Here is a 21,869-nt window from a genome sequence, read left to right as displayed (position 1 = left end):
CATGGATGGGGCGCCAGACAAGCGGCATGCGGCCTACCAGTCGATTTTCGGGCGACCTACTCACCACCAGCCGCTGCCTCCACCCCAATATTATCCTCAATATCAGGACCGGCGCACCTACAGTGTCTCTTACCAGCAGTCGCCGCCGCCGCCGCCCAACGCGCAGTATATATACAGGCAGCCACCGCCCATGCAATACGGGTATCCATATGCTCCTTCTGGATCGTCCTTGGCGCCGCCGACGGTCATCACTCGCGCGAGATCTGTCGCCAGCAACCCCAACGGCATGGGCATAATCGTTCCTCTTCCCGAAGAGCCGCCAGATCCCAACCTCGACGCATTAACAAGGTCTGGCCTTACCCCAGCTCAGGCTTACCAGGCCCAGGTCTACCTGAATGGTCCACAGCGTTACCAGCCGTCTCCCATGCCCCAGAGTCGCACTCCTGATCCACCAAGACTCGGAATTCCCGTCGACAGCTCTCGACTCAATGTTGATTTTTCCAACTTGAGTGATGCCGGAACTGATGACAGCAGTGAGCTTCCGTGGGCTCGCAAGGGTCCAAGTGAGTCCACGCTTCCCGTCTTATTCTGATCCTTCTTCAATGTTTCATTGTTTCAGCACCTTCTCCCCCCATACCGCCCCATCATCACAGCCGCTTTTCCCATGGATCGAATGAGAGTCCATTTCCTCTTCACGTCGACACGCACTCTGCCCAGTCCATCCGTTCCTCGGTCACTAGCGCCTCTCCTTCTTCATTTACAATGGTTGAGCATCCCTCTATGGAAGAATCATCAACTTCCACTGTAGCCGCCCGTAGGTCCTCTGAATCCGCTCATATTTCTCGCGTCGGCGGTCCCCGCCAACGGGCTCCACAAGATCGTTCCATGTCCATGTCTGCCACGACACCAGTGCGCAATTCTGTGGCTCGTCCACCTGTTCCAGCTCACAAGGAAGGCCGGGATTCTCCAAACTCTATCCGTGTCCCTAAGAAGTCCCCTATTGTCTACCCGGCCCTTCTTTCCCGCGTTGCTGAGGCCTTCCGAGATCGTATAAACTTAGGCGATCGTATCAAGGATGGGTTGGAGTACAAAGAGGCATTTGACGGACGCGAGGCGGTCGATAAAATCGCCTACATTATCAAAACAACGGACAGAAACCTTGCCTTGCTGTTAGGGCGTGCTCTCGATGCTCAGAAGTTCTTCCACGATGTCACCTATGATCACCGTCTTCGTGATAGCCCTAATGAACTTTACAGGTTCAGAACAAAGCTTCCAAGTCCTTTTGTCAGCGGAGAATTGGGTATTCAAAACAATGAGCCCATCATGCCTAAAATTCTCACCGAACACGAGAATGATTCATCTCCATCTCCATCTACCTCTATTCCTCGACTGCGTAAAGGTTCGGTGACTTCTGATGAGGTCGAACTACCATCTGGAGTCTTCACCCTTCTCACCGACTGCTATTCTCCCACCTGTTCCCGGGATCAGTTGTGTTACAGCATAGCCTGTCCCCGTAGACTTGAACAACAAGCACGGCTGAACATGAAACCACAACCCGGTCTCTCTAAGCAAATTAGCCGAGAAAGTTTGGGTGACCTGCCTGATGCCGGAACCCTTTGGATTCATTCCGTGCCACAGGAAGTGGTTAACAGCGTTTCCGACCAAGAGAAGAAAAGACAGGAAGCAATCAACGAGGTCATTTATACAGAACGCGACTTTGTCAGGGACATGGAATATCTTCGAGATGTGAGTGCCGAAATCTCATTGTAACGCGTAACTGACAAGATCTGGCTAGATCTGGATCAAACGCCTGCAAGAACAAGACGACGTAATTCCACCTGAGCGACGGACGGCTTTCTTGGAACAAGTCTTCTGGAACGTATTTGACATCATTGCCGTGAATACACGTCTTCGAGACGCGCTCAACAAACGTCAAAAGTCATACGCTGTGGTAGAGAAGATTGGTGACATCTTGTTGGAAGCTGTCCCTCACTTCGGACCATTTGTATCGTATGGTGCCCATCAACTCTATGGCAAGTACGAATTTGAGAAGGAGAAGAACGCGAATCCGGCCTTTGCTCAGTTTGTTGAGACGACGGAACGATTGCCCGAGTCGAGAAAGTTGGAGCTTAATGCATATCTCACTAAGCCGACTACTCGATTAGCAAGGTATCCTCTGCTGCTAGAGGCTGTTTTAAAACACACGCCTGAGGACAACCCAGACAAGACTTTGCTTCCTGAGGCCATTTCACTTGTGCGAGAGTTCCTAGGTCGTGTCAATGCGGAATCGGGAAAGACGGAAAATCGGTTCAATCTGATCCAACTTGATCAGGCATTGGTCTTCAAACCTGGAGAAGAAGTAGTGAGTGGTTCGCTTAATATGCCTTTCACGATCTTAGTGACACGGGTTAAAGAATCTTCGACTTCGGGAAGAGGGCCGAGATATGGTTTATAAGGGTCCTCTAAACAAACGCGATGGGGAAATCCAAGTGTATCTATTTGATCACGCATTATTGTTTACAAAATCTGTCAAGACGAAACAGCACGAACAGGTCAAAGTCTATCGTAGGGTATGTTTTTTTATCTCTTTGTTTTCTCTATTTAACTTGTATGATCAAGCCAATACCTCTCGAACTCCTCCTCATCACCGCATCAGAAGACACCAACACTGGAAATGGTACCATTAGACCACGGCAACGTCAAGGGCTCGTCAAGAAGACGTCCTTCAATCGGGACAATCGTGGATCGCCTCATGCCCCTTCCATAGCAGTCCGCCCTCCGGAAGGAGCGAAAGGTCAATACTGGATCAACTTCATCCATTTGGGTCGGAAGTTCTACAATCTCGTCCTATGGTCAAATTCCCAGTTAGGCCAGCGCAAATGGCTTGAGAATATTTATCAGCAGCAGCAGGCTATGCGAGAGCGGAGTACCATTTTTGAGACCGTGACACTGTGCGAGGGCTTTTTCACTGGAGTGAACAAGGTCAATTGCGTGGCTCCATTGAGTGGGGGCAAGAGAATGGCCTATGGGACGGATGATGGGATTTATATCAGTGATTTAAGGGACATGTCTAAGGATCCGTAAAAGTATTGGCGCTCTTGGAAGTCATGCAAATTGACGTATTGGAAGCATATCAGCTACTCATAATCCTTTCCGGTACGTGTCCCGTTGTTTTGGGTAGTATATTTTCAGGTTTAACGGCACTCTTAGAGCGATCAGTGTTTACCGTCCCTCTTGATGCCCTGGACCCTATGGATCCTAATGCTGGTATTAAACGAGCGAAACGTATATCATCTCACACGTCGTTCTTCAAAGCAGGATACTGCCTAGGGAAGATGCTGGTATGCATTGTGAAGTCGACACAGCTGTCTAGTACCTTCAAGACGCTGGAGCCCATAGATCAAAATGTTCGTGGACGGAGCAAGCCGACGTTTAAAAAGTTGATCAATGGAGGTAACGATACACTGAAGCTTTTCAGGGTCGGTATCTTTTCCTTAAATGGTTTAGAAGAAACTGATTTTATGCCCAGGAATTTTACATACCGGTCGAGTCCACGTCGATACACTACCTCAAGACGAAAATGTGTGTTGGGTGCCCTAAGGGCTTTGAGATCGTGGATCTCGAAACTTTGGATACCCAGGGACTTCTGGATCCCAGTGACGAGTCTCTGGAGTTTGTCCGAAGAAGAGAGGGTCTGAAGCCTATGGCGATCTATCGCATACAGAACGAGTTTCTGTTGTGCTACGATGGTAAGATAAGTCTGTTCTATTGCTCGAGTCTCCGACTAACGAAGCCCCAGAATTTGCTTTTTATGTCAACAAGTCTGGTCGAATGTCACGGAAGGACTTTATGGTGCATTGGGAGGGGGTTCCAACCGGATTTGGTGAGTAATTCATGTCATCTAATCTATATAGCCTAGCTTATGCAGAGTAAAATTAGCACTGCATGAGCCTTTCGTGCTCGCCTTTGAACCATCGTTTGTGGAAATAAGGCACATAGACACAGGCGCAATGTCGCAAGTCATCCAAGGCTCCAATTTACGGTTGCTATTTGCAGACAACCCTCCGTCTGTCATTAATAGTGGCGGTGCGGCCTACTACAACTCTTATCCAGCTGGGTATGTTACAAGTAAGCAATGTACAATCACATCCTCTGACTTGTATATTTTCAGTTATGGGGGTTACGGGCAGCCTCAGGCGCAGCAGATGCCATATCATCCCAACATGAACGTGAATCAATACAATCGGAATTCACTAGGCGCAGGTCGTGACGAGATACTGATGGTTTCTGATGACCGGGTGTTAGCTCTACGAACAGTCCTTGGAGCGCAAAGATACATGTCGGATAATGTGTCGATGACATCACGCGGATCACGGTGACATCCGACGGCTCTCTTCTCCGATCCGTTTTCATTTCGTTCGTTGTTGTGCTTTGTTCCTTTGGTGTTTCCCTTGTCCTATATTAACCCGCACCTGCACATACCTGCTGTTTCGTCTGACATATCAGTTCACTCACATTGTTTTAGGATATATTCTAGTATCTGTATCATCAATCCTAAAATTATTTGGATCACGCGAACTTATATTCGGCGTTTCCTAGGACCTCAGGTATGCAAGTTAGGAACTTCGAAGGGCCATGTAGCGACTGGAGCATGAGAGACATGGCAGGAACATGTCAATGGTTCAAGCCCCACTCACGATCGATAGTGAAAATGCGGAGTGCTTCTTCTAGAAGCCTGTATCTGAACGTTCTGATATAGAGATTGAACTTCAAGTCTTGCATTGATGTTCGTCCGCTTGTTGCGCCGTAGAGGTATCTAGTTCCCTCTTAACAGCTATACGTCTCTTTTCCTCCTCCTGTCGGTGAGAAGTATATCAAAAGGGTTTGCACAATCTGTCTCGCGGCCGTAAAATCTAGTCTTCAGACTGTATCTGTATCTCAAGCATTAGTGCCGAACTACCAGGAATAAATGGAGCACGCCAGTCGAATCGATGGAGGAAGACTATGAAATATGCAAGGCGAAGTGATGGTCATGTTAACTTGTGCGATGCCGTAGAACTGTTCGGCACACAAATGATCTGGTATTTTCCAAAATAAGTATAAAGGAAGATGTATATTGTCTACATGCGCGCCATAGAGTTAAATACCAATCCAGACTGAAAACCCAGTTCTTCTAAGCGGTATCTAGAGATTCCAATGTGTGCTCGAAGATACCCATCGCTAAAACTCATATACGCATCCAAAGCCACTTTGTTCGGGCGAAGGATATCTAGAATGTTGCGATGCGCTTCAACGGTGATATCCACGAGCTGCTTGACAGTCTCAATCTTGGGGCATTTTGAGCACGAAGCAAGGAGAGATACTTGGTTCGTTGATTCGCCGGCACTCTCTTCCTTGTAGAAAGAGAGAACGTCACTAAAGAAATAACAATTATCGTTAGAGCTTGGTGATCACACCCGAAAGAACTGACTTGGCAGATCCTATGAATACCATCAGGTCTGGCACAGCCGTAATGTACGTAGTGAAAGGAACGGAAGATGAGAATATGAATAATCCCATAACTTCGTTAAAGCCAGACATCTCTGGCGAATCTTGTATATCTTTCAGCCGACGGAGGTATCTAGGATCCGTATGAGCAGCCCATTTCAAGCCAGAATATGACACTCACCTTCATTCCTTGCGTACGATACTCAAGGATGGCAGCTGTGATAAAGTTCAGGCTCCCTGTAACGATGATATTCGACGTGGGTGGATTTGGGAAATAATTTGGAGCCTCCGTCACAAGAAAACAGTACAACTTCTGCATGGGATCGCTTGGTGCCTTTCTCCCCATCACGCAACTAAAAAGTTCCTGGGCCATGTTTTCAGAGGAGTCCGATGGAGTGAATTTATCGTCCAAGTAGAAGAAGGACGCGAGATAAAGGATCATGTATACGCGAGATTGTATGTCCTGAAGGTGGGAGAAGCAGGCGGAGATAGTGTCGGCTCCTTGCTTCATGTATGGTATGAATGAGCCTGGGGTGTCTGGGTCCAGGATGACGCCATGGCGGACTGCTTCTTTGCACACCAGCGAAAGTAGTTCGTTGTCGAATGGGATCGTTCGTTGCGTTTGGAGATCGACAGAGCATCGACTCAAGAGTAGATGTATGCTCTCTCTGGGAGATCGTATCTCAAAATGACTCAGATCAATAGAGATAGAAGCAAAGAATCGGCTTACCGTTTGTATAGGTAATGTAGAAAGGGCCATCGTGGATAATTTTGTAAAGAACATGTTGCAATATATACCTGCCTTCAGCGCTGCGACTGGATATACGCATTGAGTACTGTGTTTTTCCGGGGAAGAGATATACTGAATCACCATCAAAACGTTTCACCATCGCTCTAGGGGACACCGGTGATAATGCCAGTAAGCCCGGATACACCTAGCTTACGAAAGTGTCACAAATCCCACTCCGTAATTGTTGGCGTATCAATGAATCTAGAGTTCTGTTGAATTGACAGCTAGTAAACGCATTTCATGGGCCTGGGGCATATTTTATTCAAAGACCTGTGACGCAATAGCTAACATATATTAACGGTGGAGAGCCTGTAGACATGGATAAGTACTGAGAGCACGGATGGGGAGAGAAATTGGAGTACCCTTTAGCCTGGCGTTGGTCAGATCTGATGCGTCTAACCTGGTCCTTAATGTAGACGGAGATGCTTCATCTTGGGACCGGCCCTGTCGTTATTTTCGACTCTGATTTGTCCCCACCAGCAGAATAAATACTGATCGATGACACCCATTTTCGACCAATGGAAGTTTGCTGGAGCCAACTTTCAGTCCACGAGGCGTTAATACACGCGTAGAGCCATCCCCTCATACGAATGCGTGCCTGGCCAGTTCCTGTAGGCTTCAAGGTTCTCTGAGGGAACCGAAGATTTGAGTTTGATGCTCTATGGCCAATGTTCATCGCGCGAGAGCCACGGACATCTCAGGTGACCAAGAACGAGATATGACCCTTTTAACACAATCGCCAAAGATCTGCGGAAGAACATCCGAAACGTTCCATTTCTTTGTTCTGAATGCATCCCGCCATTTCAAGAATACTCACGCAACATTTCAAGTCACGAGCTTCAAATTGGGTCGTTATCTGAGAACAAATTTTTATGAGTAATTTCTTACTGATTTACATATGTATGTTGCTGCTTTCAATGCCATCCACGATACCTTTCCTATGACCAAGATTTGCTAAAAATACACCCCGATTCTCAAAGATGACGAGTCGAGTTACGAAACCAATGTGCCTTATGTACTGGAAGCACTCGTGCCTGTAGGTATGCCGAATCCAAAGAAGCCTGGGATTAGCCTGACACTAAAACAACGAAGAAAGGTCACCGACCCAATCTTCAATGGCGGTTCAGAAAATCGGTATTCAATGGCCAGGGCCTACCCATCCAGGTTACAAGCTCTGTATGATCACGGTACTCGTCTCCAGTATTGGGATGGATGAGAACACTAAACTCGGCAGATGAGAGTCTATTAAATGCATAAAAGGACAGAAAAAACTCACGAGCAAGGTCCCCGATTAACTGCTAGCCAAGAGAACAACGTTCCCGTCATGTGAGGCGTGAAAGTATTCACTTCGAACATTGAAACAGGATGGGGTCCCACAGGTCGCTCCCAGAATCGATAGATTCTCATCTACACAAAAGGAAATTAGTCTTGAAACAGCGAGCAGAAATCAAGGTGCACCTCTGGAAACTCTCTCCTGATTCTTTCGTGCAGCTTCCTGGCATACTCAATCTCGTCCGGGGCGTGTTGCATATAATAGACTGTCGTCCTGGCTTCAATACCGTCGAGAACAGCGATAATATCGACAGCACCCACTATGAAAGTCGAATCCATTGTTCTTCTTGTCAATTGGATCCACGAATTCGTCGTATGCCTTGCTGAGTACCGGCTTGCCCTGCTCATCCTTCAGTATGTCGTTTGTCAGCGATTTGCCGTCTGGGTTGACGCCAGTCGGTAGAGGTGGAGAATTTTCGTATCCAATGAGAGGGGAAGGATATTTGGCCATTATTCGGGGCGTGGTGGTAGTGCTGAAGGGCGGAATGCATCCTTATATACGTTGGTCATGGATGAATAAGGTCGATGTAAGCAGTGTCATCACAGTAACGTAATCATCGGTACTCAGCGTGGGTCACTTAAGGTCACTTGTTAAAAGTTCAAGGGCATAACATATTCCTTATAGCCATGACAGTGAGAACAATCCAGTCACAATCCCCACTCAACGTAATGTATGCTGTATATTGGAACAACGCAATGAGTTCCAAGCTCAAAGGATATCCACCTAGTAAGCAACATTATCTAATACCCATCACTCAATTTCACCTCGAAGAATGTCTAGAATGATGCTGCATAGCGCGAGTTAATATGTGGTATATCGTTCAAATACCAAAAGTAGATAGTGCGCGCAAGATACTGTAATAGAAACGAAACCACTCGATTATGGGAAAATATCCAGCTCCTTCAAACGGTATCTAGAAAGTCCGGCATGAGCCCAAATGTACCCATCACTGAAGCTCAAGTACGCGTCCAATGCCTCTTCATTAGGTTTAAGGATATCCAAAATATTGTTGTGAGCTTCGACCGTAGAATCAACGAGCCGTCTCAGGACGTCTGTCTTCTTAGAGTTGTCGCATCGAGCAAGAAGAGAAACTCGGTTCAGTTCTTCCCCTGCTAATTCTTCCTTGTAGAAAGAAAGAACGTCACTAAGCGATCGAGATAAGTCATCGCGATGGGAGAATAAACGAAAGAACTGACTTGGCAGATAACATGAAAACCATTAGGTCCGGAATGGCCGCAATATATGCGGTCACCGGCACTGAAGCTGGGAATATAAACACTCCCATAACGTCTGCAATACCAGAGATATTTCTTGTGAACGTCGTATATCTTTTAGCTGAGGCTGGCATCTAAAATTCGCAATGAATGAGTACGTCACAAAAGTCGAACATAGACACAGACCTTCATGCCTTGAGTGCGATAGTCAAGGCTCGCAGCAGTTACAAAATTCAATGTGCCTGTGATAACAATGTTCGATGCAGGATGATTAAGGAAGCACTTCGGAGCTTCCGTCATCAGGTAACAGAACAACCGCTGTAGAGGATCGGCTGCGGATGACTTTCCAATCATGCAGGCGAAAAGGTCCTGTGCAACGTTATCGGAGGTAGAATATTCCGGGATGAACTTGTCGTCAAAGTAGAAAAAGCAGGCAATGTAGAGGATGATGTATATGCGGCATTTGATATCCTGGATATGGTTGTAACAAGTGGTGACAGTGTCGACGCCGTGTTTGATGTATGGCGTAAATAACTTGGAGGTTTCCGTGTCGAGGATAAGAGCCTGACGGGCTACTTCATCACATGCCAGTGAAAATAGTTCGTTGTCAAATGGAATGACGCGCTGTATCTGCATATCGACAGAGCATCGATCTAAGAGTAGCTGTACGCTTTCTCCGATTTCGCGTATCTCAAGACGAGAGATTAGTGAAGATTTGGTGACTAAGGAAGAGACCTGAGCTTACCACGTTAGCGGGCAGGGAGGTAGAGGACATTGACGATGAAATTGTGTTTGGAGTATCCGAGTACAAGATACCACGTCCTTTTATACCCTGATCTCTTCGAAGAAAGCCAAGGCCTCGGAACAGAGCCAGCACACCATGAAGAAGTTCCCTTTGAAAATGACAGGGTGTTTCATTCCAGAGGCCGAGGCGTTCCACACCCAATACTCGCCACCTGTGAGGTACAAGGAAGTCTATTGCCTATGCGGCGTCAACGGTTTGAGAGCATCCGGAAGTTCAGAAGGAACAGATCTAACATGCGACAGAATGAAGGCCCGCCTAGGTCAGTACGATAATCTAAAGGTCCACATGAAACGAGGGGGCTCCGTGATCAAAATACCGACGTGGACCTTGAATCTGTGCGTTGTTTGATTGCAAAAAATCCTAAGTTATTATGTATGGGCAAGCGGGAGGACCTAAAATTATGGCATGGAACGTAAGAAACGAAGATGAAGTTTGATTAACTTGTAAGGTTATAGGTCGGGCCGACGGTATTGTTTCGGCACCGACTCTTCAGTTCCACAGTAGGTCTTGTGATACTGGATGAGGAGATCAGCAACTTCTTTGGGAGATAGGAAAAAACGGGGGGCCGACCTTCCAGTCTTCATTCTGGCATTTGACGCTACAATAATCTGCACAAAAGTGAATGAAAGGATCGTCGGGAACGGCGGACGTCGCTCACGAGTTCTCTTGCACCGACCGCATTGAAACCTGCCAAACTCCACACCACAGTCTGCTCGACAACGCAGCTGGCGTTTCCAATATCGTTGCATACCAAACTCCAAGTCTGGGAATTCCGAGCCTGCGAAAGCCTCTAGCCCTTTGCGTTCCTCGTCTGTCTCCTTCTGCCTCTTTTCAGCCGACTTTTTAGCAAAATCAGCTCTCCAGCGATCTAGTGAATCTCGTTGTTCTTCGGTCATACCAGACCAGCGCAGAACAGAAATTGAGTGTCCGTTCCAGTGTCGATTGTACCAGATGCCTTTAGCCACCGCCTCTCCTTGTGCTCGGACCCACACCTCAGAGCCTCCCCAGGATGAACCCATATCAGATGTACTGACAGGTTTCCATGCCCCGATTTTGTAAGGAGGAACGGGATCTTGGATGAGGTAGCGAACGCCGTGATTAGCCTCCTCCCCGTATCTATCGATAAAGCCAATCTACGCGAATAAAATTTGGAGTCTACAAAGGTAGAATAGGCAACTAACCTCGACCTTTCTCCCTCGACGGCGGACATAGGAGTCCTGCGTATAATCTGAGTCAAAGTGCATGCTGAAGTCGAAGTCGTGGGTGCCCTCGACATCGAATAGCCGTTCGAGTAACTCGGGGCGGCCTAATCTGTAGAGCAGCATAGCGATGCCATTGGGTCCTGTAATCGCAGGTGACAAGTGATGCTGTCCCTCTTCGTCAATACCAGATTTGATTATTTTCGGGTAGTCTTCTGGAGAGGACGCCGGAAGAAGTTCAGTATCTTCAAATCGCACCTGAAATGCTGGTAAATATAGAAGAAAGGATAAAGAGAGGCGCGAGTTACTTACAACTCCGTACATGTTCAGTGAAAAGAGAGAACAAAATAAAGAGTTCACTGCTTACGAGACAATTTTGAAGTCCACGTGATATACGCGTGCTACGCGTCAAGAAGTAAGCACAGGGGCAATTCAACTAAGTACAATTCCCTCTCAACGTGTGGTGTATCGTCTAAATTTAAGAGGAGAAGTAATACGCATAAGCTATAACGAAACTAAAATACTCTATTTTGCGAAAATACCGAGCTCTTTCAAACGGTATCTAGAAAATCCGATATGACCCCAGATATATCCATCACTAAAATTCAAGTATGCATCCAACGCCTCTTTGTTCGATTTAAGGATATCCAAGATGTTATTGTGAGCTTCGACGGTAGAGTCAACGAGCCGCCTGACAACGTCGGTCTTTGTGGAATTGTTGCATAAAGCAAGAAGAGAAACTCGGTTCAGTTCCTCCCCGGCAACTTCTTCCTTGTAGAAAGAAAGAACGTCACTACATAGATGGTATGAGTAATTGTACCAGATGGGTAAGCAAAAGGACTGACTTGGCGGACAACATGAAAACCATTAAGTCAGGAAGAGCCGAGATATATGCAGTCACTGGGACCGAAGTTGGAAATATAAACACTCCCATAACGTCTGCAACACCAGAGATACTTCTGGTGAACGTCGCGTATCTTTTAGCCGAAGCTGACATCTACAATCGGCAATGAATAAATCCATCAGAGGTCGAACTATATACACAGGACTCGAAATATAGACACTAACCTTCATGCCTTGGGTGCGATAATCAAGACTCGCAGCAGTCACAAAATTCAATGTGCCTGTGATAACAATGTTCGACGCAGGATGATTAGGGAAGCATTTCGGAGCTTCCGTCATCAGGTAACAGAACAGCTGTTGGAGAGGATCGACGGGGGATGACTTTCCAATCATGCAGGCAAAAAGGTCCTGAGCGAGGTGACCAGAGTCAGAATATTCCGGAGTGAACTTGTCGTCAAAGTAGAAGAAGCAGGCCATGTAGAGGACGATGTAGATACGGGACTTGATGTCCTGGATATGGTTGTACCCAATGGTGACAGTGTCGATGCCGTGACTAATGTATGGCTTGAATAATTCCAAGGTTTCCGTGTCGACGATAAGAGCCTGACGAGCTACTTCTTCGCACGTCAGCGAAAAGAGCTCGCCGTCAGACGGAATAGTTCGCTGTGTCTGCATATCGACAGAGCATCGATCTAACAGTAGACATACGCTCTCGCCGATTTCGCGAATCTGAAGAGGAGGATGAGTGAGAACACAGTGAAATGGGAGAGAGTGAGCTCACCACGCTGGTGGGCAGAATATTGGAGGCCATTTATGTTGAAATCGTACTAGACAGATGCTTCGACACAAAGTTTTACATCCCTTTTATACCCTGGTCTCTTCAGAGAAAAAAGACCTCGGGGAATGGTAAGGCTGTCACAAGAAGGTCCGTGTCTGAATGACAGGGAGTTTCATCCTACCAGTTCCATTATTTTACCTGCCACTGTGCACAGGAACTCCATTGAATATATTGATGTCAACCGTTTTGGCGAATGCGTGGGTCACAACTTGAAAGTGGATCTATTATGAGATCGGTGACAAATGGGCGCGCACGCCCAGGCTAGTAATAGAGCGATCGAAAGGTCCGATCGCTTCATGGTCATAACCTTGAACGCACCGACATCTGATTAAAAAATCATTGAATATGGCTAGCGTACTATAAAGGTCTGAAGCCGTGGCATGGAGGGCGTGAAATGAGGTTTAGGTCAGTCAAAAGAAGATAGCTCACCGTGCAACTCTGTTACTAATTTTTAGCTCCATGACCCGGGCTTAATAGCACAGTACTCTTAAGTAAAGCCAGTAGCTTTATTGAGTGACCGAAGGAAACGGAACAGCGACCCCGTAGTCTCTCGTAGATAGACAGACGGTACATACCTGTTGAGAGTAGTAGGCGCGCGGTATTAATAATCGGACTTCACTTGACCCTGGCCCGGTTATTGACTGCAGCTGCTAGTAGCCGGAGAAGCCTAGCGGGCCAGCTAGTCATCCCGAAAATCGCCTTCAGCAGGTTTATTCAAGAAGCGATTTCTCTTCAAGCTCTTGGAAGATATGTATACATGCCAATCATACTCGAATTTCAGTTTTATGTACAGTATATCTGGAGACACAACGAAATTGCTTTGCCGGAAGGGATGGGAAAGTCTTTCTACATGTGGAGGCTGATGTGACGACGGGTACCTGGACGATCATTGAGAATGATGGATAGCGAACGACACCTTGCACCATCCGCAATTAACCTTACCTTTCTCTAGTCTGTTCGCCAACGGAGCTGGAGTCACCTCCAAAGTTATCAACTTGCTCCAAGTCTGAGATTTGCGCGCGGGCGAAAGCCAGAGATCTCCGACAAGTCCATTTGCTCAATAACTATTTTGCACGGCCACAACTAATAGAGAAACCAAAAATATTGTTTCTTGCCAAGTACCGGCCGCACCTACGCCATCGAGCTTCGAGCATAACCTGATGCATAGACTCTTCTCGGAGCGCCCCGCTATACCATTGATGGACTGCCTTGAGAAAACAGCAGTCGTAGATTGGTGTGACGCCCTTCTACAAAAATATAGGCCTACGATCGAAACTGCGGCGTATGCGCACATTGCTTGCCGACATGTTCGGACTGTGAACCCAGCCGTTCCTACACCATCACCATGTTCTGATGAACTCAGAGGGTACCTGAGAACATCTTGATATTACAACATACATACATTTGGTGTGACTTGCATTCAAACAATCGAATGGATCTCTACTTTGAGCAATTCTGGTACAATCATGGGAGAGTTGGACTCCCGCGCTGCATTCCAAGCACGCTTGCTAGTAGCTTCTCTCTGCCCACTCTCGAAGCAGATCCGGTTGTGCCTTGGCGAGGAGTTCGGAATATTTCTCAACTCCGGGCGTCAAAATCTCACAATGTAAACATGGTGTAAAAACTAAACTGACCTGCTGTAGACTGTTCCCTGAGGAATATAGCATGGCACCCATTCTCTCGAGACGTTCGTCGACATCTCCGCCTGAGCAATGATAGCAGTCATCTTTCTGCGCATATCCCAACATTCTCTCGTGAGACTTGATACCTGTTCATCTTCTGGAGGGGCCGCAGGGTACTGGGTGGTAGCTGGGTGAAAGACGCCCTCACGGCATCAAGAAAGAATGCCAAGAATCGGTCTTTCGATATTTGAAACGACTAAGTATGAAGCTCAGAACGTCAATTCTTTGCGTAGGTCCTAGAGTATAAAGCCGGCTCGCCAGGCTAGTCAAGAAGTAAGCAGTACGCAGGGGTATCGATCTCCGTTAATGACAATTCAGCCACAATTCCTTCTCAACGTAATGCATATCGGAATGAAAACACAAATACATGAAGTGATCTCCGAGTTGAAAGACACTCACCCAGTAAGTCACATATCTGGCATATCTATGTAATACACCCACCGCTGCAGCTCAGCGCCTCAAAGAATGTTACGACGCTGCATAGCTAGCATATGTGCGGTGTATCGTCTAAATTTAAAAAGAGATGTAGTACGCGTAAGCTATAACGAAACAAAACTACCCCCTTTGCAAAAATACCGAGCTCTTTCAATCGGTATCTAGAAAATCCGATATGACCCCAGATATATCCATCACTAAAATTCAAGTATGCATCCAACGCCTCTTTGTTCGAATTAAGAGTATCCAAAATGTATAAATCAATATGCTGAATATTTAAGTGTCTGTGGTCTCGACCACGGGTACACTCGAGCGGGCACTTGAGTGGCTTGACTTGAGTCAGTAAGAAATTGTGACGCTTGAGTCGGCACTCGAACGTCCAACAACTGAGGTAATTACACTCAAGTGCGACATTCAAGCGACCACTCTCAAGCCACAATTAAGTGCGTCAACTCAACTCACCAGTTTCCACACCCTCACTTAAATGCTCTCTGCTTGAGTCGTCGAAACACTCATTAACTCCCCCGTACAATCTTCAAGTTGTGTACGCCATGTACGATCCGGACCGACCACGCTCCTCGCCGTCCTTCCGATACAGTAAAAATTGTACAGGACACTGTTAGGTGATCGCAGGAGCATTTTCAGTGGCAATGGTGGAGAACAGCAGTGCGCTAGTATAGTCAATCGTCTTTGAAGAGCAAAATCCGAGCGAGGCATAATGGTTAGCATAACATCCAGTTCCAGAATTGCAAGGAGAGGGCATCACGTTTTCGGTGGACATGGTGGGAGAACAAGTCAGGAAGGTGTTCGTTGCAGGTTTTAGTTCCAAGTGGCGGTGGACCTGAAGAACAAAAGGCGCGAGGAACAAACAATAGGGGATGAACAATAGTGTATGCTTTGACCGTAATATAATTGTAATTTGGATTTTGCATGGTCTTTTGTCATTACTCAATGGCAAGTGGTACTGGCTAGTTAAATAGACTGGTCGCATGGTGGCAATACCTTTTCCTCCATCCTCCCTCCTCCCGACACATGTACCTGCAGCCTGTTCGAGCTTGGTTCGAGCAGGGGTTCTGTACTGTGATCATCATACGTCTCACATAGAAAACGATGCCTGACGGTCTTTAATTTGCACGTGTAAGTACTATGGCTTCCCTCGGAGTCAGTGAATGGAGTAGCAGTGGAAGGTTTGGGAATGTCAGAGCCACTTGAGTCTTGCGCTCAAATGACCCATATGATGCTGAAACAAATCAGCGCTTAAGTGATATTAGGCATCTAAGCGAGATGCACTTGAGCAGGGGTTATGTACTTAGGTGTAACGTAGCATGGTAGCTTGAGTGTATATAGAGCAGATCGCTCAAGCGGGCACACTCAAGTGCCCACTTGAGGGCGCCCCTGGTCGCGACCATGGATACTCAAGTAAAGTTCATATATTTATTGAAAATGTTATTGTGAGCTTCGACGGTAGATTCAACGAGCTGTCTTAACACATCGGTCTTCGTAGAGTTGTCGCATAAAGCAAGAAGAGAAACTCGGTTCAGTTCTTCCCCTGCTAATTCTTCCTTGTAGAAAGAAAGAACATCACTAAGCGATCGAGATAAGGTATCGTGACAGGTGAATAAACGAAAGGACTGACTTGGCAGATAACATGAAGATCATTAGGTCCGGAATGGCCGCAATATATGCAGTCACCGGACCGAAGCTGGAAATATGAACACTCCCATAACATCAGCAACACCAGAGATGCTTCTAGTGAACATCGTATATCTTTTAGCCGAAGCCGGCATCTACAATTCGGGGTGAACGGGCATATCCCAGAACCCGAATTTCGACACCGACCTTCATGTCTTGAGTGCGGTAGTCAAGACTCGCAGAGGTGACAAGATTCAAGGTGCCCGTGATAACGATGTTCGACGCAGGATGATTAGGGAAACATATCGGTGCTTCTGTCATCAGGTAACAGAACAACCGTTGGAGAGGATCGGCCGGGGATGACTTTCCTATCACACAGGCGAAAAGGTCCTGAGTAACATGATCAGAGGCAGTATATTCCGGAGTGAACTTGTCGTCAAAGTAGAAGAAGCAGGCCATGTAGAGGACGATGTATATGCGGCATTTGATGTCCTGGATATAGTTGTACCCAATGGTGACAGTGTCGATGCCGTGATTAATGTATGGCGTGAATAATTCCAAGGTTTCCGTGTCGACGATAAGGGCCTGACGAGCTACTTCATTACATGCCAGTGTAAACAGTTCGTCGTCAAATGGAATGACGCACTGCGTCTGCATTTTCGACAGAGCATCGATCTAACAGCAGACGTGCGCTCTCTCCGATTTCGCGAATCTGAAGAGGGAGGATGAGATACGGTGAAATAAGAGAAAGAGTAAGCTCACCACGTTGGTGGGCAGAGTAGTGGAAGCCATTTCTATGAAATCGCGTTTGGGGGTTTTCGAGCTGGGAAACCTAGTAGACATAGCCCAGGAGTTGCCTTACACCTTCCGCAGCTAAACCTGTCTTTCGGCGCATCACAGTCGGCTCGACAATGGAGCCGGGGTTTTCAATACTGCTTACCATGTTCCACGTCAGGTCAGTACCCGCACCAAAGCCTCCAACTTTTCGTCATCCTTATCAATACCTTCTTCCTCCTTTCAGAAAATAGGATCTCCGCGATCTAGCGACAATTTTCCTTGTTCAGTCATATCCGCGCCTGCGAGCCTGCGCAGAGATGAAATCGAGTGCTCCGGTGTCGGCTGTGTCCGATGCCCTTAACGCCTATTTCTCTAGACCTCTCCTTACCATTAAATACCAGATCCTCTCCAGGACGAACGTCCCTTAATCTCCCTTAATCAGACGGGCGCTACCAGATTTCCTTGCTTGGGATCGTGGAGGAGGTAGCAAACGCCGATTCCCCCCGGTATTGGTCTTTAAAAATCGATGGACACGAATGTAACGCGGAGTCCATCACGAAGATAGTGTCGGGGGCCACACGAGAATGATGCATCGACAAGTAAGCGAAGCAGATCGAACCTAGTCATCATCATGGATCTTCGTGGGCGGATCCTCTTAACCATATCTCGAGTGTTGATAACTATGTATCCACGGTCGCTATTACACGATGGCGCAGTAAAGGACAACCCCTACAGCCTCCGACTAGATGAAATGTCTGAAAGGGCATCAGCTTTTCTGGATCTAAGAGTACAACAGTGCAAAGTCTCAATACCAACAATAATAGCCACAAACCTGAAGTCAAGCGAGAACTACTCCAGTGACATCACCAAACCATGCCTTTTGATCCTTTAGGGAAGCCCAGTCTTCCGTATGCCCTGATGGCATTCATGAGACCGAATTCCAACGAGGCAGATACCATCGTACCTCCAAAGAATGTTTGGAAATGCATTCTTTCAATCCTCGAATCATTTGACATCCAGCCCGTAAACGGAGACGACAGCTTTACCGTTAATATAGAGTTCAAGCTCGCCTAATATCATGTCAGAAAACATTATACATAGCCAGAATACTGACCGTCCTCCTTGTCTACATCATTCAATTTCATTCGGAGCGCGACGTCGACCCATCTTCCCACCGGCCAGGTAAACGCGCCTCGCCCTACGGAGATTCTATAATCGGCGTTCTTCCTAGATCCACGAACGCGTAAAAGCCCTGCTTCGTTGCTCTCAGCCAACGGGGAATCGGTATTAAACATCCCCGGCACCACTAGGCCTGGAACACTCGTTAATGGAACATAGTTTTCGGACACCAGATGAACCTCCAAATAAGCCTTGCATCACAACATGGACTTCTGTCTTCTGTCGACCTACGCCGCCAGCTGACCAATATGCGTCAGAGATGTCCCAAACAGAGCGAATAACACTCACAGATGCCAGGAAGCTTCCCACCTTTAGCCCATTCCCATCCTCGCTCGAATATGACTCGATAGCTCATCTCCGTCCAGGAGGCCCGCGGGCCAGCGACGTAGAAACCGAACTGACCAACAGCCTCAGCCGAGGGATTGATGCTACCATGCAGATATACAGCCTCCCAGGTCCGTTCTGGGTGTTAGCCATCGTCAAAGATGGGATGGGAAGGTGCTGTAGGTGATACGACGTTATGAGAAGTGCAATTGAAGACCTTGTGCACGCCTAAGGCAGAATCGTCGAGAAGGACGTGTTTTAAGCTTGCATCGCCGCTAGACTTTGCCAGCGATGACCACGAGGTGAATCCTTTTCGAAGACACTGGGATTAGAGGGTGAGTGACGGAAGAGGGAGAGCAGACCGGGCCGAGATCTGAACGGAGATAATTTGCCAAGCATACACGGGCATCCCACGGGAGAAAATCATTGACAAGTTGGCCAGAATATAGACCTGTGACCGGTCCCTACATGAGCAAGCGTCGATGGTAGGCTCATGTAGGGACCGGTCACAGGCCTAGAAAGAATATACACCTCCATTACAGAATTTTGCCCCTGGTACTTATTCAGTCCATCCTTCCCTTTGGATTATAGTATCGTGGTGCTGGCAGTCAATGACTTGACTTGGCGCATCCGACAGAAGTGCAGTGAAACTTATTATGCGAGCAAAGTCCCTATTGTTAAGAAGGCCTGTTTACTGAAGAGCCTTATAGAATAAGAGTTCGAAGAGTCTATGTGCAGGTACATACGTACATCCATCCATCCATGAGTGCATAAGATAAGTAAGGTATCAACGGTTCCATGACTAAAGAACAAAAGAATCCGCCCAGTGCTTGATGACTCCCCACCCCAGACGATGCATCTCGAAACGCTTGACATCCCGTGAAATAATGGTAGCATGCGAGTTATGGCCAATGTCAAGATACACGAGCTCCTTCTTGATCAGCAGAGTATTCAATGCGCGCACAAGTTTCTGTTGTAGCGGTGTTAAGATAGCCTTGAGCTCCGAAGCAGTACTATCCTCCTTCATCTTGCGTTTGTCTTTCTCGGGAAGAACATTCTTGGATGAGGACGTGATGCCAGGGTCGTCAATGATGTCGACGACAGCGTCCTCTACTTGTCGCTCAAGATCGGACAACAGATGAATTAGACGCTCGCCGTTGGATTCGTTCTCTTTTTCCAGGAGTCTGATTCGGGCTCGGGAGGATCGTGATGCAAGAGACAGACGAACGATGATTAGAGATGCGCCGATAGGTATCAAGACAGGAAGCAGCGCGTAGAATACCTGAATGATCTATGTTAGTGATGTCATATGTTATGCCATTGGAGAGACGCTGACCAGGTTAAAGGGAAGCGGAACTGCAGAAATGGTGGTAGATATGTTCGCTCTTTCTTGTCCTTGAGCCACTGTCTGGAAAGTATAGCAGGTTTTGGCGTCGGGGCAGGAGATATGGCAGGAAGACTGTATGATTTGATTATAGGGTTATATTCTTCATGCAACTCGCTGCAAAAATAATAACCATCAGGGGGCTATTATAAGGATGACGTTGCCGACGTACATTTCAATTCCGTTGGTTGCGTGGTCCAAAAAGTTATCCTCTAATTCTATGGCTGCGGTCACATATGGTACAGTACGATCATTTACTCTTCGTAATTGTGAGCGAACATTAATTGAAAGATAACCCAGCACTCACGAGTTTGCGTATATTCTAATTGTTTTAAAGGCAGCTAGACTTTTATAAAAAATTTGATCTAGATGCATAGTTAGGCGAGGCCATTGCGGATCCAATACAGACAAACCTGGATCTGCCATGATGTCTAACAGTGGACGACCTGTACTCGACCATTTATCTACGCAATAAAATTGCTCTCCTGTTCGCGAAAGAAGTTTGGGTCCAAGTGTAGAGAATAAACTCGACACAAATGATGGATATGTAGGAAGCCCGACATGAGGAGTTGCAACTGTATTGAAGTTGAGAGGTGTGACATCTTCGAAGAAACCTCGTCGGTTAAGGATGCTGAAGATATAACTCGACATGAGTTCTTGAAAATGCTTGGACAAGAACTTACCCAACAACATAGCGCGAAACAAGGCCTCCAAGACTGTAGCCTGTGATGGAAAATCTGACGACTTTATCTCCGTCCTGTTGTAACTTCTCTACTTCGTCCAACACCTGACATTCAAGCTCAGTAATGGCTGCCTTACATGTACGATGAAGAACTACCTCTTGAGCTACCCTTTCACCTCCCCAGTCTATCCCGTCGTATGTAGATGCTTCTTTGTTGGTTTCCGCCACCAGGAGTCGCATTTTAATGCCGTCGGAACTGGGCTGCGCGTGTGTTTCCAGCATGATACGCTTCATCTCAGCCATGTGAGAAGGATTTCCCCACATTCCGTGGACGAGAACAAGGAGATGATAGGAGGACATTAGAAATACTAAGAGAGAGAGAGAGAGAGAAATAATTAGTGGTATACGAAAGAAAAAGTAAATGTAGTAAGCAAGGAAGGGAACTGCGCCGAGTGATCCGTGAACGCGTCATACTTTGGTGCAGTCATCCTGCTTACTCACCGACCAAACTGCGACATTTTGTGCTTCAAAGATGAAGCATCCATTCTGTACTAGCGTGAAACGGTTTGTACTCTTACCTTTTTTTTCAGGTCAACCATTGCATTGCACAATTTTTCGGATCTCTTTGAAGGCAAACTTAATCGTCCATTTCGTCTGTTGATATCTTGATTTGCACTCTCGGGCTCGTATTCTCATTTAGCCGTGATTCATTTCATTGCCTTGTGGTCTCTATACTCAGCGCTCACTCTCTGCGACTACCGTGACTGTCCGGCGCCCCGCTGTTCACCAACTTTCCACTTTGCTTACCGCTCGTCCGAATACCGGGAACAGCCGCTCGTCAGCAAGTTGGGTTCTTCCGGATCTTATCCTCTCGAACAATGTAGAAGGAATGTGACCTAGTCTTTGAGCTTTACAGGTAATATTCATGCCAGATTGCAAGGTCCATTGTTCACAGGGCATTCTCGATCGTGGAACATGACGACGATGACGACTCCTATAAGGGCTACACGGCTGTGCTGTCTCAATATTCCGCGTCCCTATAAATACTGCCACTCAACTCTTGACTCGTCTCTACCACCAACGTCAACCTCTGAGTCATCTCTGCCTCAATTTCACGATCTTTCACGCTAAATCCATCACTATGATCATGACCACCTCCAACGATCTCGAGAAATCCGTAGCTGAATGGGTGTCGACAGAGGTGCCAGAATCCGGTGTAGCTGCCACCGAAGGGAAACCTGCGCCGAAGGAAGGGGCTTTCGCAT

The 21,869-nt window shown here is 47.0% G+C and overlaps 9 protein-coding genes across 9 annotated transcripts; 1 reads left to right on the top strand and 8 right to left on the bottom strand.

Annotated features, from left to right (window-relative positions):
* Window position 1: 1 nt before the first annotated feature.
* EV420DRAFT_1636127 (CNH-domain-containing protein) lies at window positions 2-4,379 on the top strand (the record flags this gene model as incomplete). The annotated part of the gene is made up of 11 exons (XM_060476550.1): window positions 2-563; window positions 620-1,746; window positions 1,796-2,362; window positions 2,415-2,570; window positions 2,620-3,052; window positions 3,088-3,156; window positions 3,211-3,479; window positions 3,530-3,749; window positions 3,800-3,883; window positions 3,940-4,117; window positions 4,172-4,379. 11 exons carry the CDS (start codon window positions 2-4, stop codon window positions 4,377-4,379), a joined length of 3,873 nt encoding a protein of 1,290 aa, XP_060337687.1.
* Window positions 4,380-4,787: 408 nt separating this feature from the next.
* EV420DRAFT_1699664 (uncharacterized protein) lies at window positions 4,788-6,247 on the bottom strand (the record flags this gene model as incomplete). The annotated part of the gene is made up of 4 exons (XM_060479479.1): window positions 4,788-5,415; window positions 5,471-5,620; window positions 5,691-6,169; window positions 6,218-6,247. 4 exons carry the CDS (start codon window positions 6,245-6,247, stop codon window positions 5,121-5,123), a joined length of 954 nt encoding a protein of 317 aa, XP_060337686.1. The 3' UTR covers window positions 4,788-5,120.
* A 1,142-nt stretch (window positions 6,248-7,389) lies between these two features.
* On the bottom strand, window positions 7,390-8,060 carry EV420DRAFT_1636125 (DOPA-like domain-containing protein; the record flags this gene model as incomplete). The annotated part of the gene is made up of 4 exons (XM_060476549.1): window positions 7,390-7,498; window positions 7,554-7,684; window positions 7,736-7,815; window positions 7,871-8,060. The coding sequence occupies 4 exons, from the start codon at window positions 8,058-8,060 to the stop codon at window positions 7,390-7,392; spliced, it is 510 nt and encodes a 169-aa protein (XP_060337685.1).
* Window positions 8,061-8,442: 382 nt separating this feature from the next.
* On the bottom strand, window positions 8,443-9,838 carry EV420DRAFT_665027 (uncharacterized protein). The gene is made up of 4 exons (XM_060482985.1): window positions 9,570-9,838; window positions 9,011-9,514; window positions 8,807-8,958; window positions 8,443-8,754 (listed from the first exon to the last, which is right to left on the bottom strand). Exons 1-4 carry the CDS (start codon window positions 9,597-9,599, stop codon window positions 8,490-8,492), a joined length of 951 nt encoding a protein of 316 aa, XP_060337684.1. The 5' UTR covers window positions 9,600-9,838; the 3' UTR covers window positions 8,443-8,489.
* Window positions 9,839-11,172, bottom strand: EV420DRAFT_665026 (uncharacterized protein). Its single transcript, XM_060482984.1, has 5 exons — window positions 11,141-11,172; window positions 10,811-11,086; window positions 10,288-10,762; window positions 10,200-10,237; window positions 9,839-10,144 (listed from the first exon to the last, which is right to left on the bottom strand). Exons 1-5 carry the CDS (start codon window positions 11,150-11,152, stop codon window positions 10,079-10,081), a joined length of 867 nt encoding a protein of 288 aa, XP_060337683.1. The 5' UTR covers window positions 11,153-11,172; the 3' UTR covers window positions 9,839-10,078.
* Window positions 11,173-11,252: 80 nt separating this feature from the next.
* EV420DRAFT_665038 (uncharacterized protein) lies at window positions 11,253-12,686 on the bottom strand. Its single transcript, XM_060482986.1, has 4 exons — window positions 12,453-12,686; window positions 11,897-12,400; window positions 11,674-11,825; window positions 11,253-11,621 (listed from the first exon to the last, which is right to left on the bottom strand). The coding sequence occupies exons 1-4, from the start codon at window positions 12,480-12,482 to the stop codon at window positions 11,354-11,356; spliced, it is 954 nt and encodes a 317-aa protein (XP_060337682.1). The 5' UTR covers window positions 12,483-12,686; the 3' UTR covers window positions 11,253-11,353.
* Window positions 12,687-16,122: 3,436 nt separating this feature from the next.
* On the bottom strand, window positions 16,123-17,412 carry EV420DRAFT_664942 (uncharacterized protein). The gene is made up of 6 exons (XM_060482982.1): window positions 17,199-17,412; window positions 17,021-17,141; window positions 16,905-16,970; window positions 16,466-16,843; window positions 16,263-16,413; window positions 16,123-16,210 (listed from the first exon to the last, which is right to left on the bottom strand). Exons 2-5 carry the CDS (start codon window positions 17,099-17,101, stop codon window positions 16,315-16,317), a joined length of 624 nt encoding a protein of 207 aa, XP_060337681.1. The 5' UTR covers window positions 17,102-17,141; window positions 17,199-17,412; the 3' UTR covers window positions 16,123-16,210; window positions 16,263-16,314.
* A 639-nt stretch (window positions 17,413-18,051) lies between these two features.
* On the bottom strand, window positions 18,052-18,682 carry EV420DRAFT_664947 (uncharacterized protein). The gene is made up of 3 exons (XM_060482983.1): window positions 18,503-18,682; window positions 18,394-18,453; window positions 18,052-18,347 (listed from the first exon to the last, which is right to left on the bottom strand). The coding sequence occupies exons 1-3, from the start codon at window positions 18,567-18,569 to the stop codon at window positions 18,127-18,129; spliced, it is 348 nt and encodes a 115-aa protein (XP_060337680.1). The 5' UTR covers window positions 18,570-18,682; the 3' UTR covers window positions 18,052-18,126.
* Window positions 18,683-19,082: 400 nt separating this feature from the next.
* On the bottom strand, window positions 19,083-21,047 carry EV420DRAFT_1507108 (DUF676-domain-containing protein). The gene is made up of 8 exons (XM_060471355.1): window positions 20,761-21,047; window positions 20,606-20,709; window positions 20,336-20,553; window positions 20,230-20,287; window positions 20,095-20,181; window positions 19,944-20,039; window positions 19,875-19,923; window positions 19,083-19,820 (listed from the first exon to the last, which is right to left on the bottom strand). Exons 1-8 carry the CDS (start codon window positions 20,962-20,964, stop codon window positions 19,341-19,343), a joined length of 1,296 nt encoding a protein of 431 aa, XP_060337679.1. The 5' UTR covers window positions 20,965-21,047; the 3' UTR covers window positions 19,083-19,340.
* Between the last annotated feature and the right edge of the window lie 822 nt (window positions 21,048-21,869).

The sequence above is a fragment of the Desarmillaria tabescens genome (assembly GCF_030435595.1).
Source record: "Desarmillaria tabescens strain CCBAS 213 chromosome Unknown EV420scaffold_3, whole genome shotgun sequence".
In the NCBI taxonomy this organism is placed as follows: Eukaryota; Fungi; Basidiomycota; class Agaricomycetes; order Agaricales; family Physalacriaceae; genus Desarmillaria; species Desarmillaria tabescens.
Note: the sequence above shows the minus strand (reverse complement) of the source record. Positions and strands in the feature narration are given on the sequence as shown.